General features: G+C 41.9%; 2 protein-coding genes across 3 annotated transcripts; one reads left to right on the top strand and one right to left on the bottom strand.

Moving 5' to 3' along the window:
- The first annotated feature begins 77 nt into the window (after positions 1-77).
- tbpl1 (TBP-like 1) lies at positions 78-5,547 on the top strand. Of its 2 annotated transcripts, XM_073493276.1 has the most exons (8): positions 78-153; positions 822-921; positions 1,214-1,457; positions 1,553-1,635; positions 2,089-2,152; positions 2,833-2,936; positions 3,458-3,552; positions 3,978-5,547. In XM_073493276.1, the coding sequence occupies exons 3-8, from the start codon at positions 1,323-1,325 to the stop codon at positions 4,052-4,054; spliced, it is 558 nt and encodes a 185-aa protein (XP_073349377.1). In that variant the 5' UTR covers positions 78-153; positions 822-921; positions 1,214-1,322; the 3' UTR covers positions 4,055-5,547. The 2 variants fall into 2 exon arrangements, with proteins under 2 accessions (XP_073349377.1, XP_073349378.1); XM_073493277.1 differs by lacking the exon at positions 822-921.
- An 898-nt stretch (positions 5,548-6,445) lies between these two features.
- On the bottom strand, positions 6,446-14,247 carry slc2a12 (solute carrier family 2 member 12). Its single transcript, XM_073493275.1, has 6 exons — positions 14,196-14,247; positions 12,611-12,728; positions 8,502-9,794; positions 7,755-7,877; positions 7,205-7,337; positions 6,446-7,108 (listed from the first exon to the last, which is right to left on the bottom strand). The coding sequence occupies exons 2-6, from the start codon at positions 12,702-12,704 to the stop codon at positions 7,096-7,098; spliced, it is 1,656 nt and encodes a 551-aa protein (XP_073349376.1). The 5' UTR covers positions 12,705-12,728; positions 14,196-14,247; the 3' UTR covers positions 6,446-7,095.
- Between the last annotated feature and the right edge of the window lie 166 nt (positions 14,248-14,413).

The following is a 14,413-nucleotide window of genomic DNA, read 5'->3' on the forward strand; positions in this document are numbered from 1 at the left end:
TCACTAGGTCACGTTGTTTTATTGTGAAAGCTGAAAGCGGATGTTGGGTTACTTGCTGGTCAGTTGTCTGCGGAGGAAGGGGTCTGTCCGCAAATTTTTACCGTTGACTGGATTGTTGTGTGCTGGGGTTATAGCGCCGAGCTTGCAGAAGAGGTAGCTGAAGAATTGAAGCAAATATTTCAGACGCACACATTTTCCATTAACACGTAAACCCGACCGGAAACAGCGGGACTACACCGTCCTCAGTGTAACGTTTAGACAGCTAGCCTGCTAGCTAGCTTAGCTAACAACTTTTCATTCATTACTGCCGCTGCACTTTTCTTTGTTGCTAGCTAACGGCTAGCTTTATTCACAACATTAGCTGTGCAGTAGTGGGTGAGGTGTCGTTTAACGGGGTTTTTAGTCTCTTGTTTCAGTGGGATTTTTCTCACAGCAGCACGTTAGCTCGTGCATTTAATGCCGAATTAGTTTTCGGTGAATAGTTGACAGCCGGCTTGCTAGGCTGGCAAGATTAGCTAGCATCATTTCCTGAAACAAGCATATCAGTTGCGTTACTATGCAACACAACACTGGGGCGAGTGATGCATGAGCTGTAGCGCCAATGAACCTTGCATTTGAGATAAAACTACAGCGACTTGAATGCATCATATGTCGCGTTAGCCTCCAATATACTGATTTCCTTAATCCTGATAGGCAATTTAGCTAATATCAGCAGAAATGAGCTAACATATCAGGCTGTGTTATTAGCGCGTAAGCTAACGTTAATAATTAAATTTTGTCTAGAGATCAGCTGTTTAAATGATTCCTGTAATGTCTTGCAGATGCCTGTCTGATTCGTGTTTTGGGTCACAGTTCATATCTCAAGTAGAAGGAAGGGAACCACGTAGCTGGAGATTCAGATGAACTGGTGCTGCAGCTAAGGTGACCATTTAAACCCCCTTCCTGCGTTTTATTCACGTGTGAGAGCTGCATTTACACACAGAGATAGCCTCTGAGTGCTAGCTGGTTGTACTGTATGTGCAAGCTGTCAGCTAATGTGACTCTTTAAAACAATCAAAACAAATACTTTTGGCAAATAATAACATTCAAAAGAGGTAAAGGCAAAGCATTACATTACAGTGTTGAAAACTTAATAAAATTATATGTCATAAACTGAGATCTATCATTTCTAACACCTAAAATAGTAATAAATTGACCTTTTTTCCCCTTCCAGCTCGTGTCGTCTCTTTGTCCGTCCGTGAAATGGTGGTGATGATGGTGTCGGTGATAAATGTGTGAGGAGAAACCCCTTGTGGTCCTCTTGCTGCACCGCACACTTCCTCATGGATTCCAGCAATGACGAGGCACTCGATATTATCATCACCAATGTGGTGGCGACCTTCAGGACCCGGTGCCACCTCAACCTGCGCACTATCGCCTTAGAGGGAATCAATGTCATCTATAAGCCAGAAGTAGGGGTAAGGAAGTCGCAGGCTGTCAGTGAGGATTCATTTGTACAGCTTTACTGCATTAGGTCAAATTTCAACTACATTTTTTTGTGACTTTTCTTTAGAAAGTTCTGATGAAGCTTCGTAAGCCCAAGATAACAGCCTCAATCTGGTCCTCAGGGAAAATCATCTGCACTGGAGCAACAAGGTAAACACATGAAACTCGCACTGACCACCAGCCGACAGGCAGACATAAAACACAAGTGCAACTACACGTAACAAATGGAGTTGCCGGTTGCCAAAGGGCCATTCATTTTCTGTGGTGAGAGAAATGTTGGCTGCTGATGGCCTTGGCTGTCCTGCCTCTGTATTGTTGGTGCAGTGATGTTGGCCCAGGCTGAATGTTTTAGCAATACCCCCCCATTAACTGCCAATAATTCAGAGGCACTATCATTTGTCTCACCTGTCATGGATACAATACTGACATTAGAGCAAGTCATTATCATTTCTAGCAAATCAGCCAGCACAGTGATGACTTGGATTGTCGGTGCCCTGAACCTGCCAGTTGCTGTTTGTGTGTTTTATCTCCTGCTTGCCAAACCATACAGTGTATATACTGATGTCATGCTGCTGCTCACTCCTGCTCTCCTCTTTTGTTCAGTGAGGATGAGGCAAAGCTGGGTGCTCGCAGGTTAGCGCGCGTGCTGCAGAAGCTCGGCTTCAAGGTGAGATTAATCATGCAGCTCTTGGTTAACGATATTACAGCAGTTACCAGGTTTTTGTTATGCAAATATAGAGTTTATCATAATATCCGCTGAGGTATCGCATTACAGATTGTCAAGATAATGCTTAGGCGTTGCCTGTAAATGCAAAGTCAGACTGGAACATTTACAGCAAGTTTTTCACAAACAATTTTGTGGTTAATACAAGAAAATCCCATTTCATTATATCTCAAAACTTAAAAAAAAAAAATAATCGTACTAATCTTTAAATACTGACTCAATTAATAGAAATGTAAGCAAGCTTGTGGTGTGCCAGTCGATTTTAAGTACTATGCCTGAAGGTTAGCATAATAAGAGCCCATTTGTACACAGGAGGCACAGGCCTTAAAGTAGTTCTTTCATTAACAAAAAAAAAAGTTTATGCTTTATTAGACTGAGTACAAAATCAAGTCTCATGACTCATAAACAAAACATAAGAGTGCAAACAGGACAAACCTGCAGGTTGAACCTGATGTTTAACAGATCTGCAATTCAAGAAGCTGCTGTTTTGTGTTTGTATAAGGTTGGGTGTCCACTATATCTGCAACACTAATGCCATAAGACCAATGTTGAAAGAAAAGGGTTCTTGTTTAATGCAAAAATATGAAAGTATAAATACATTCACGTGTGTCTTGTCTGTTTAGGTGAGGTTTTCAGCCTTCAAAGTTGTGAATGTGCTGGCAGTGTGCTCCATGCCGTTTGCAATCCGCCTTATAGACTTTACTAAGAAAAACCGACCCATTGCCAGGTAATACAGCACCGTGCACCATCACACTAATACACATCACTGTCATGAGCATCCACACCTGTCTGATCAATACTTCCTCTTGTAGTATAGATTTAGTTATGTTAGTATACAGTATGGTTTATTAGTTTTCAGTTGTATTTTGTGGGGGGAAGAAAACACAGATGACCGCATCACTACCTGTAATTATTAATTGTTATTATTTTTGGTTTAGTTTTACCTGACACCTCACTACATGTGTTGTGACGTAAATAGCTGTTTAAGTGTTACACTTACTTCATTTGTAGCTGTTCAGTATTTGCAATGTCAGGATGACCTCTAGTGGTGGGATCGCTGGTCAGCGCTTTAGAGTCCATTTGGCTCTATCGTCATAAGCAGGCACACAGGTGTTGGTGTGCGTTGGTGTAGTCGGCCTCTGGTTCACATGTTTATATGACAACATATGGTGTACTGGCATGCTGCGTCCTGTAAAATGGAAAGCCTATAGGGTGTGGTACTTAACCGTGTGTTTGTGTGTTTGTCAGTTATGAACCAGAGCTCCATCCTGCTGTCACGTACAGGATCAAAAATATCAAAGCTACTATACAGGTGTTCTCTACTGGCAGCATCACAGTTACAGGTACGTGCACGTCTACACACCCACCCACACACATACACACACACACCTTACTTGTGTGTGTCCCTCCACCCTCCTTTACATACAGCTGGAGGGCACAGCAGCACAGCAGCTTAAGGGATTGAGGTCACATTGCAATGCACTTTTATAGTCTCTAACAACCAGAAAAGCTGTTTGTAAATAACCCAATTCCTCAAGGAATTTTACTCTGAGTGAAATGTGCCCTGTTAGTATGTTAAGCCATGCATCAGGCTGCGGTTAAACACAGAATAAATTACTTTGCTCCCCTCATTTTTGTTTTACAGCATCTTCTATACTATTTAAGTCTGTACAAAGGGTTTATTGTTTCTTCTGTTATTTTTATTGTACTCAAAATGTGTTCTTGTGTCCTCACCCCACCCCCCACTCGCCCCTAACCCTTCATTCAGGACCAAATGTGCAGAACGTTGCCACAGCTGTTGAGCAAGTCTACCCACTACTGTTCGAGTGTCAGAAGCCCCGCTAAGTCCCAACTGATGTATTTGTTACAAGTGAGGAAGCACCTTATCCTTGGATTTTATTATTATGTGGCAACAGCCACAGACTTCTAACAAGATCAACGGACTGGATGTCACCTGGATTTTTAAAACATTCTCAACAACCCCAGTCGGGGTCTTAAAAATTCCCTCTCACAAAATGTCATTGTTGTTGTGGATTGTTCGGCTCTTGTGATTTTAACAGCCTAAACTTGCAAGTATGTCTTCCAAACTTCAGCAGAAACTGCTTCTCATAACCTGACTGCCACTGAAAGGGGTGGAAGTTATTTGCTTTTTATTTGCTCTGGGTGTTACTGCATGGACACTCAAAGACCAGTTGTCAGCAATCCTAACTATTTTGACACCTAACAATGGTGACCATCGCGAATAGTCAGTAGGTAACACTGAGAGTCCTCACCTTTTAACCCTATTCTATTCACAAGTCGTCCGTTTGCTGCTTTTCTCTCGAAGAATCTCCGTCCACAGCTCTTCTGTTCATGCGTTAACGCAAGGCGTCCATTGTTTTATCAATAGTTTTGCCTCAAGAGAAAAACAGCAGTCAAACCACAGGCTGAGTCTGGACTGTCAGTATGTTACATGTTACACATGTGCACAAAGAGCAGGTCCATATGCAGAAACACATATCCGCTCACAATATGCATTAATCTGATTTAGTCTGATCTGATCTGTTGTTATCTCACATTTTCTTACTTTGTTTGGTTGTCAGTTCAATAAGAACTTGTTCTTGTTTCCCCAGTGTCACTGGATCAGAACGCACACACATTTGTGATTTTATTTCTTAATCCGCTAATAATTGTGACGTTGTGAAAACTTAAAGGGTTGAGGTATATTTTATTTTTAACATGTTGTTGGGTCATACACCCCTCATTTGCTTTCACCCCACACAACTACCGTTTGGTCCCAGGCCATAGTAGTACTGAGAAAGGGCATGACAAAATAAGATTTTAAGCAGGCAAGGGAATAAAAAGTTATCAAAACCGTCCACGACCGGACTTGGAAAGTCCTACAAAGGCAAAGGACAGAGTAATAGAAACTGAGAAAATTGACCGTAATGTTTAAGAACTCAAATTTACAAAAGAAACCACTCACAGTTGTGTGGCAGTAAGCTTAGCCTTGCCACACATGACATTCGTGTGAGTTTTTGAAGCAACAGTGTTCAAAGCGGCTCAGCTTACAGCATCAGCCAGTACCTGAATTGTCTAAAAAAAAATTAAAAAAAAAACCTTTGTAGAATACCATTCTCTTAATAAAGCAAACAAAAGTGAGATGTTAAGTGTTTTTAAACAGGAATGGAAAAACCCCACTGAGAGGTAATGTATATGTATGTATATAATCAAGGCATCTGATGGAAAAGATGTTAAACTTTGACATGTCTAAAGTACGTGGGATGGACTCAGTGTCACTGAAGTTTTGTGAAACTTGTTCCGAATTTTTGTATTTTGTATAAAAATAAAGGTTAATGATAAAAAAAAAAGGCCACTACAGGACTTCTGTGTGTTTTTTTACACTTTTTCATCATTCAGATTGTCTGTGTGAGTTTGCAAATACATTTCTCCATATAACAGGTTTTAAAATATGCAGTTTTAACAGTGAACAGGTCCACACACGTCATTCTGTCGTGCAGTAAAAGATTCAACATTCAACTAGGTTCAATTTTGGCATCACTGAAAAAAATAAAAAACACTCAAAAATGATCCACCCAATATTCCCACTAGACCAGAAGAGTTTAGGAATTTTTGCTCTTTGTCATTTACTTCATTGCTTGTCCCCATAAAATGCAGAGGAGGAGACTCTTGGCTCTTCCTACTGTGATCATCCACTCAAAACAGATTACAGTGTGCCCCTGTATAACTGGTTTTAGCCATTTTAGTGTTATTACATGACATATGACAGGGAGCAGCATAGAAATAATGTTTTAGGAACTAATTTGCAATCCAGCAAAGAACCAAAAAATTACATATACAGACATATGAGGTTATTAGTGTCGGATTTTTTTAGTACCTCTTTCGATTTCCCCACCTTGATATAAAAGAGACACTCTTTTGTAAACGTTCATAACAACATCAGGTCAGAATAAAAATCTGTTGTACAGTTCAGCACTCTTAACCAATTCTATGGTTGGTGAAACGTCAATTATTTATGGGAGTCAAAGGTTCTCATTTTAATGTGTTTTCATGTTCAAATAAAACCCATTATGTTTCTCATACCGTCTTTCGCTGCTCTACCTCTATTCTCCCTCTCTTTGGACGCTCCATTTTAGTGTCTGTCTCTTAAAGGCCTCCCTGCAGAAAAGCCCAATCTGCTCTGATTGGTCAGCTCTCACAGGCCTGAGCAGGCACCGCCCATTGTATAGCTGTGACATCACAATTTTACAAATGTCCTTACGCTTCGTCAGGTGGATTGAGCCATTTGACACTTTCACAGTATTTATACAGCACACTGACCTGCTTCAGAATCAAAAAGACATGGAAATCTTGCTTGTACATTATGGGACCTTTAAGGGCAAGTTATTAGAGCTGTATTCTTAAACATAGAAGAGGTAAAGAAAGTAAGGAATTAAATAAATATATATATTATTTTATATAACAGCATATTTAATCCCGATTGCTGACCATTTTTTTACTGCACTTCCGCAAGCAAGAGCGAACCCTGTGCTGTCCTCATTCGAGCAAAATCATGAATCCGTGATATAATTCCTTACTGCAGGTGTAATTTCCACCTTCCCTGCAGTGTTTAGCTTAAAGGACCTGTATGACTGAGACACAATCATAGGAACCAGCTGGAACTGCAGGGATGTACCGATGTGGGTGAGATGTACCAGCTGTACCCCAAACTTTCAACAGTTCTAACATATTGTCCTTCTGGATGCTTGCTCTTGATTCTCCATCAGGTGAGGTGAACAGTTGTTAAACAGGTCTGTTAAAAGAGTAAGATGTTTCCTGGTAACCCTGTGGACGTGCTGCTGATGATCAGACGCTCCCGAGGCTGAACCTGTCCACAGAGCCTCGCCTCAAAATGTTTCCCTGTAAAGCAGAGAAAGGAGAGACGGAAGATACAGTCAACAATTTCACAAATCAATCAATTAATGACATTCAGTTAACGTGTAAGCTGCCACTCACTTCTTGGCCAGTTGTTTTGATATCTCCTCTAGTGTGCGGCCTTTGGTCTCGGGGATACGGAGGACGACAAACACCAGTAGAACAAAGCTCATGGCAGCGTAGAGGAACATCACATTGGGAACACCGATCTTTTCTAGAGGAACAACGGCAAAGATATGCATCTTACTTCTGCACAACCTCAGTCAGCACACCTGTGTTTCATCTACTTGCTCTGCTATAGTTGTTGTGATGAAGTTTAGATGTACTTGAAGTACTACATTCTTGTAATACAAAACAATGAGTGACCAGTAGTAGGAACAAGGTGATAACCTCTTTTTTTTTTTTTTTTTTAAACATGTTCAGCATGAAACCTGTTGACCAGTTTGGAGTTTTCTGGTTGTCACAAACATTATGTACATTCATCTGTCTCCGGGCAAAAGGTAAAAAATACAAAGTGAAACGCATAGAGCGTTGTTGTAGTTTAAATGTTTGCTTTGCTGTTATTATTGCTTGCAATATTATAGCTCAGCCGCAATTAGCTTGAACCTACAACTAATCACCAATGACACACCTGTAATTGTGAGGAAGGTCATGGAGATGAGCAGGTTAGTGGCCCAGTTTACAGCCGACACCACAGACACGGCCCTGCCTCTGATCCCCATTGGAAAGATCTCGCTGAGAACCACATACACCACTGGAAAGAGAAGAAAACAAAGACACATACAATGACATGAGTGGCCATGCTTCAGGTCTGAAGCTTCAGGGTTTACATTGCCTTATCTGAAGAAACTGAAGCATTTCAATCTATACCTGAGCCAAGTAATTGTATGATAACCAGTGTTGTACTTTGTACTTCACAGTAAAACGTGTTGCAAACTGCAACCATTGGCACAAAAAATAAACCAACACATTTTATTAACATACAAGTGCCTGAGTGGCTATGTATTATATCCTCTATGTAAAGCTGCAACAATTAGTCGATATTTTGTAAGTAATTATGTCAAACATTTGCAAAATCCAGCTTCTTAAATGCAAGGATTTGCTGCTTTCTTTGTCAGTTATGATAATAAATGAAGAGTCTTTGGGTTTTGGACTGTTGGTTACACAAAGGAAGACATTTGACATCCATTTGGGCTTTGCAGATACAGCAGAAATGGTCTAGTCTACTCTGTCAAATGCTGGCTCACTGAAATGCATATATGCAATCCTTCTATTAAGATGCCTGCGGGTGTCCTGAGAGGTAAAAATAGGCCAGCATGTACTGTCTTTTAGTGTTTTTGCATGTGTGTGCAAAGGGAGTAAATGTATGTGTGCATACTTGGCCCGAGGCTAATGGAGAAGGCAGCCACAAACACCAGCAAGCTGATCAATGACGCCAGCTTCAATGTGGAAGACACTTCTATGTTAGTCGTCCCTCCTCCTGATTCCCCAGTCCCATCATCCTCTCTGTTAGTCCCCAGTGCCTCCTCACGGTTCCACTGGCTGGGGAGGCGAGTAGAAAAAGTTTCACTCTCGTTAAAGTCTATAGTGGTTCTGTTTAAATCCCACGGCGTAAGTGTGTGGTTTGGTATAGTCTGACTTTTGCACAGGCTGCTGAGGTGTGTGTGGCTTTGCAGCGTCAGTGCACCGAGCGCAACTAGCGACATTCCCATGGCAACAGCACCCACGCACAAAAAGCTCTTGGGTCCCACGCGGTCGACCAGCAACACGGCTGGGATGGTGGCGACTACTTTGACTACTCCGAACCCTGTGGAGGCCAAGGTTGCTGCGGCGTCGCTGTTGAAGCCGACACTGCGGAGAAGAGGTGAAGCGTAGGAGAGGATGTTGGGCTGACCAGTGGCCTGCTGGAGGAACACTAAGGCCACACCCGTTAGCAGCCTAGAACGTAAGTTAGCCTTGTTGCTGAATAACTCCGAGAAACTATGCTCTGATTCCTCTTTAAGTCCCCCCTGGATATCTCTGAGTTCCACCTCCACATGTTCCTCAACTCCTCTCATTCTGACCAGCACTATTCTGGCCTGCTCCACTTTGCCCTGTGCAACCAGGAAGCGTGGACTGAGTGGGAGGAACAGGACTACGCTGAACTGCAGCAGCGCCGGAGGGATAACTAGTCCAAATGTATACGCCCAGCCATGAGGCACAGTAGCGAAGGCGTAACTACAGCTGAATCCCAGCATTACACCCACAACCAACATCAGCTCGTACAGCGTCACCAGCAGACCCCTCCTCTCCCTCGGGGAGATCTCGGCAATGTACAGACACGCCGCGGTCCCCGACAGCGCCGTCCCCATGCCGACTATCACCCGGCCCAGTGTGAGTGCAATAAATGAGGTGATGGCGATGTGCAAGATGGTCCCTCCGACCACCAGGGCGCCGCTCAGGAGCAAAGAGCAGCGGCGGCCGTAGCGATCCAGAATGGGACCTCCGGCCAGGCAGATGAGCAGAGCGCCGAATAATTGGGAGCTGACCAGCCATTCCTGTTCCCGGCAGGAGAGGGAGAGGAGGCCCCGCAGCTGCAGCAGGACGCCAGAGGTCAGGCCCATTTCATAGCCCAGCATCAGGCCACTCAGAGAGGCCGCTACAGCCGCCACCGCCACCAGCCAGCTGCAGCCTGGAGAGAGGAAGAGAAACACATTAAATATACAAAAAGAACAGCTAAGAAAAGGTTCAAGGTAACTCTGTGGAAGACATGACAGTTTAATATTACTATATTCAGAATGTGCAAAACTTAAGGTACATATTAAACCTAAGAGTTAGAAATTACACTAAATTGGCCACACACACACATGACTTGGCCCCTAGTAACATGATTTCATAAAGTGCTGTGCCATCCCTCACACAGCATTTGGAGCCCTTGCACCTGCCAACACTCACACAGGTGATGTCAGTTAAAAATTATGAGGTTGACGACACTGTCTTCCTGCCTGACACACCTTAAGACTTTTTTTTACTTGAGTAAAAGTCTCATATTAGCCTCAGGTGATCTGTTTAAAAGATACAAATTGTGTTGTGGTTTTTTTTTGAACAGCAAGAAAGTTGTGACGAAGATGATCAGGTTGAAGCAGCGATGTCAGCAGGCGAATGTAAGGTGTTAAAGGGCAAGACACCAAACCTCTTTAAGATCCAGTAGGGTTTAACATGTTATGTAGCTGACCCTACACTACGATCTGCCTGGAAGGGGGCAAACAAGACAACCATTTGCTCCCTCTGGTCCTCAAGCAAGACTTATCCTTGTTTACACAGCTAGTCAAGTCACACAAAAGTAGAGTCTGACTGGTTAACGAGCATGTCGTAGTGCAGAAACTAAAGTTACAACCCTTCAGCCAAGGAAATAGGGTACAGTGAAAAGAGCAACAAAATCACCCATCAGAAGAGCTCATACCAGAACAATATTTAATGAGATACAAAATCAACTTTGCTCTATGTTTGGATGTGGGTCACCTAGTCGGCTTGGAGCAAAAAGCAGGAAGTAGTCGGTAGAACACGAGCACATGTGGACATACCATTCCACATTCCACATTGGGAGCAAAAAGGTTGTCACTGACAGCTTGATGCCAGAGGGGAGGACCTGCTAAAAGGCCAGGTGGCATCATAAATGACAATTATAACGAATAAATAATATTTTATAGAACTGTGTACCATTACTTCTGGCAGGACCACAGCCTTTCTCCCTGTAGGTTTCCCCCAATCATGAAGTTGCCTTAACAATGCTGACTGTGTGGAATTAGAGGTCGGAAGTTCAAAAGAAGAATGCTGAAGCAATCTAGTAAGCCATTGTGTGTGTATGTGTGTGTGTGTGTGTGTGTGTCTGTGTCTGTGTGTGCATGTAAGAGGAGTTTAAGCCTACATGCGTTGTCTTGTATGAGCTAACAGACATAGGTTATCATTACAAGCACACAGATAGGAAAGGAACAAACAGAAAACTGATGAGTTCAGCACGTAGACATCGACAGTATTTGCACACTGTGTGTATTTCTCAAACATATTCATTTAAAAAAAGATATTTGTATGAGAAGTCATAAACCTGATCATTTATGATCCTTGATATCTTTTGTGACTTGTGCAGCTTTGAATAAAAGGACACTGTAAGTGAATTATTGTTATTATTTAAATCTACAGAGTGCTTTTTTTTTTAATAATGGGTTGTAAAGTTTGACGCCCACATACAATAGTCCATATAATCATGCTTGCTTTTTCTTATTGGTCTAATTTAATTATCATGGCGCAACATGCAAGAAAAACAGAGACGCAGCTGCAAACTGCAGGGTCCTATAGGATCACACCCCCTCTCAATCCTTACTATCACTGACATTATATAACATTTAATATGTTAGAATGGTATCTCTTTTGGGTAAGTTTTATAGCTACTGGGTACCACTTGCATGTTTCCTCCTGAAACATTTAAAATGACTGTTATAATACAACATTTTTAACTTTTGTTACGACTGAACCCATCCTCCTTTTTCAATCCTGATACCAATGCTGATACCTAAGCTCATAATACTTACAACTGGTACCCTGATACCTGACAAGGAGAACCAATCTGACACCAGTGTTTTACTATGTGGATCACTACTCTACTCTTTCCTTCTTAGCTATAAGTCTGGATATTCATACACCAACATTCTCAAAACATTTTACAGCTGATCTCTGCACTATTTCAGTGCATGTGATGGTATACCTTAAAGTACACAAACACCGCAATCCCCATGGGTGGGGATTTTGCTATTGATTATATTGATTATTATATTGTTTGGTTTTCCATGACTCATCAGGTTATTGCTATACAAATTTACAATATGAATAAAGTCTAAGGTCATACCGACATGATGTTGGAAAGGTAACTGGTTAACGAACTGAATGTTTTTTTGTGTGTCACGCCATCATGATCAAAGTGACCTGGGACAAGAGTCATAAACAACTTTTGGCTTCGTCATCAGTGTTAATCAGTGTTGAAGAAGTTTTCGATGTGGAAAATTTTAACATGCAACAGACTGCATTTTTTATTTTCGCTGAATTGTCACACATTCTGAGAATTTCATACACGTGTTCCAAGAAGCAGGTTTACTGAGTTATCTCAAAAACTTTTCTGCAGAGCAGCACTTTTAACTTCAGTCCAAGTTCCAGATGATTTACTCAGACAGTTATCTAGATAACTCAATTAAACTGCTTCTTGGAACAGTTTAGCATTTAAGAAATATTGATTTTCAGTATAATCAAGTTTTATGTAAGACTTAAGTGTTTATGGAGGCTCAGTGGTGGAGGCCAGGGAATTTAAGCTGCAGGAGCCTGTTTGCACCTGAATCAATCAAACACACCCTCACCAAACATCTAAATTAAGTCCTAAGTAGGCTTTAAACAAAACATGTACACATCTATGGATTAGACTTGTATTCACATTCAAATATTCTACTGGTTTCTGTGTACCTGGGCCTCTGGGAGGGGCCAGTTTCTGGGTCTCACAGGAGGAGTTGTCTGTGAGGTAAGAGGTCATCTTCCTGGTCTCACTGTTGGGGTCCATCTTCAACCACCTCTAACAGCAGACCTGTTAAAACAGAAACAAACCAACACATTAAATCAAAGAAACGTCACACATTTTTGCAAAATCAACATGGAAACATCTAACTGATCCTTCTCATTTTGCACAAAGACACTAACCTGATGGTTTGTTACACAGAACTATCTGGAAATACGCTGCTAGAAATTGCTTGAAAAAGGGCGGGCACACTCACAAAAATAATTGACAGGTGACTGGATGAACCATCTGTCTATCATCGTGTATCATGCGCTAACTTCAACCAATCAAATATCCAGCAGAAGAGCGCTGCCAACCAATGGAGCCAGTTGGTCGGTAAGATGGATTTGCAAGATCACATTTTCACACTTATAGACACACCTGATGCTGAAATTCTTCACTGAGACATAAACAAAGACACAGGGAATACCTCAGTAGATGGGAATCGAGAATTGGAAACACTAAGAAACAAGTTTCAAGTGGTCCAATCCATTGTAATCATATGCCAATACTATGCTGACCGATGTGTTGACGCAAGCACCGATACAAGATCTTTGCCTGAAAAAGGTGTCAAATCTGCAAAAACGTGGTTTTAAATCATGATACGATCAAAACAAGTCAACAAGATAACAAGTCCAACCAGACTTTTGGTGCCAGCTCTCAGTACATGACAATCTTCGAAACTTGGCACTATGAACACTTTTTAATCTATGCAAAAAAAACATACTTAGGTTTCATACTCGGCCCTACCTGTGGAAGAGGTTTTGAGTTATACTTGCGCAGTGTGCATGTCTCCAGACTGAGAATAAAGGAACATCAGGAGGAAACAGTGTGCTGCTCACCTTTGATTCACAAAATCAGGCCTAATCATTCCATATAATGGCTTTATAAACTGCCTACCAAACCTTATACACAAAACTTAAGACTAACCACCAGATCCAAAATGTTTTACTTTATTCAAAATACAGTCTAAACAAATCCTGGTGCGGAATAAAAGGGTGAAACTACAATGATTATCAGACCTTTTCCTTATATCAGCAGTCCTGGGTGAAACTTGCACCAAGTGATGCCTTTTGTTGTCCTTGGATACAAACAGGCTTGCAAATTGAGAGCTGTGTCATAAATACCAGCTGTGTGAAGCTCACAGTGGACAACTTCAGCTAGCTCTGTGACACAGAGATGTTGAGGACACTTATTTTGAAAACCTGTCTTTGGCATAAGGAATGGTTAGGGATGTGACATAATTAATATAAGTTGCATGTAACAACTTAAGACAACTTCCTTTTGGGTGTGTTTTCTGTTTTTCTATCCCCTGACAGTCGGCGACTTGAGCTAAAATGCTGAGACCACCAAGGAACAGCTGGCAAAAGTTAAAAAAAAAAAGTTAGCAGCTTGCTTTCACACAATGTCCTCCAGAGTGGGCTTGTCCTCTACAAAATGAAGCTTTCAGTCAACAAGTATTTTAATTTGCCTAAACAACCGGTGACCTCTGCCTACCTGCCGCCCCTGCCGTGTCTCTGTCGTCGGCTTAGTTTCGTGTCTGTCGGCCCATTCACCTTCTTCTTCTTCTTCTCCACTTTCTCCTCACCGCTGCAGCTCGTGTCGGTGCGAGTACTCAACTTGTTTTGGTAAAGCGCTGCGTAAGCCCCGCCCACGTCTGCCCCCAGACCACCAATGGGAAACGCGAGTTCTGTTTTTAGAACGCCCAACGTGAA

This window comes from Pagrus major, chromosome 22 (assembly GCF_040436345.1).
Source record: "Pagrus major chromosome 22, Pma_NU_1.0".
In the NCBI taxonomy this organism is placed as follows: domain Eukaryota; kingdom Metazoa; phylum Chordata; class Actinopteri; order Spariformes; family Sparidae; genus Pagrus; species Pagrus major.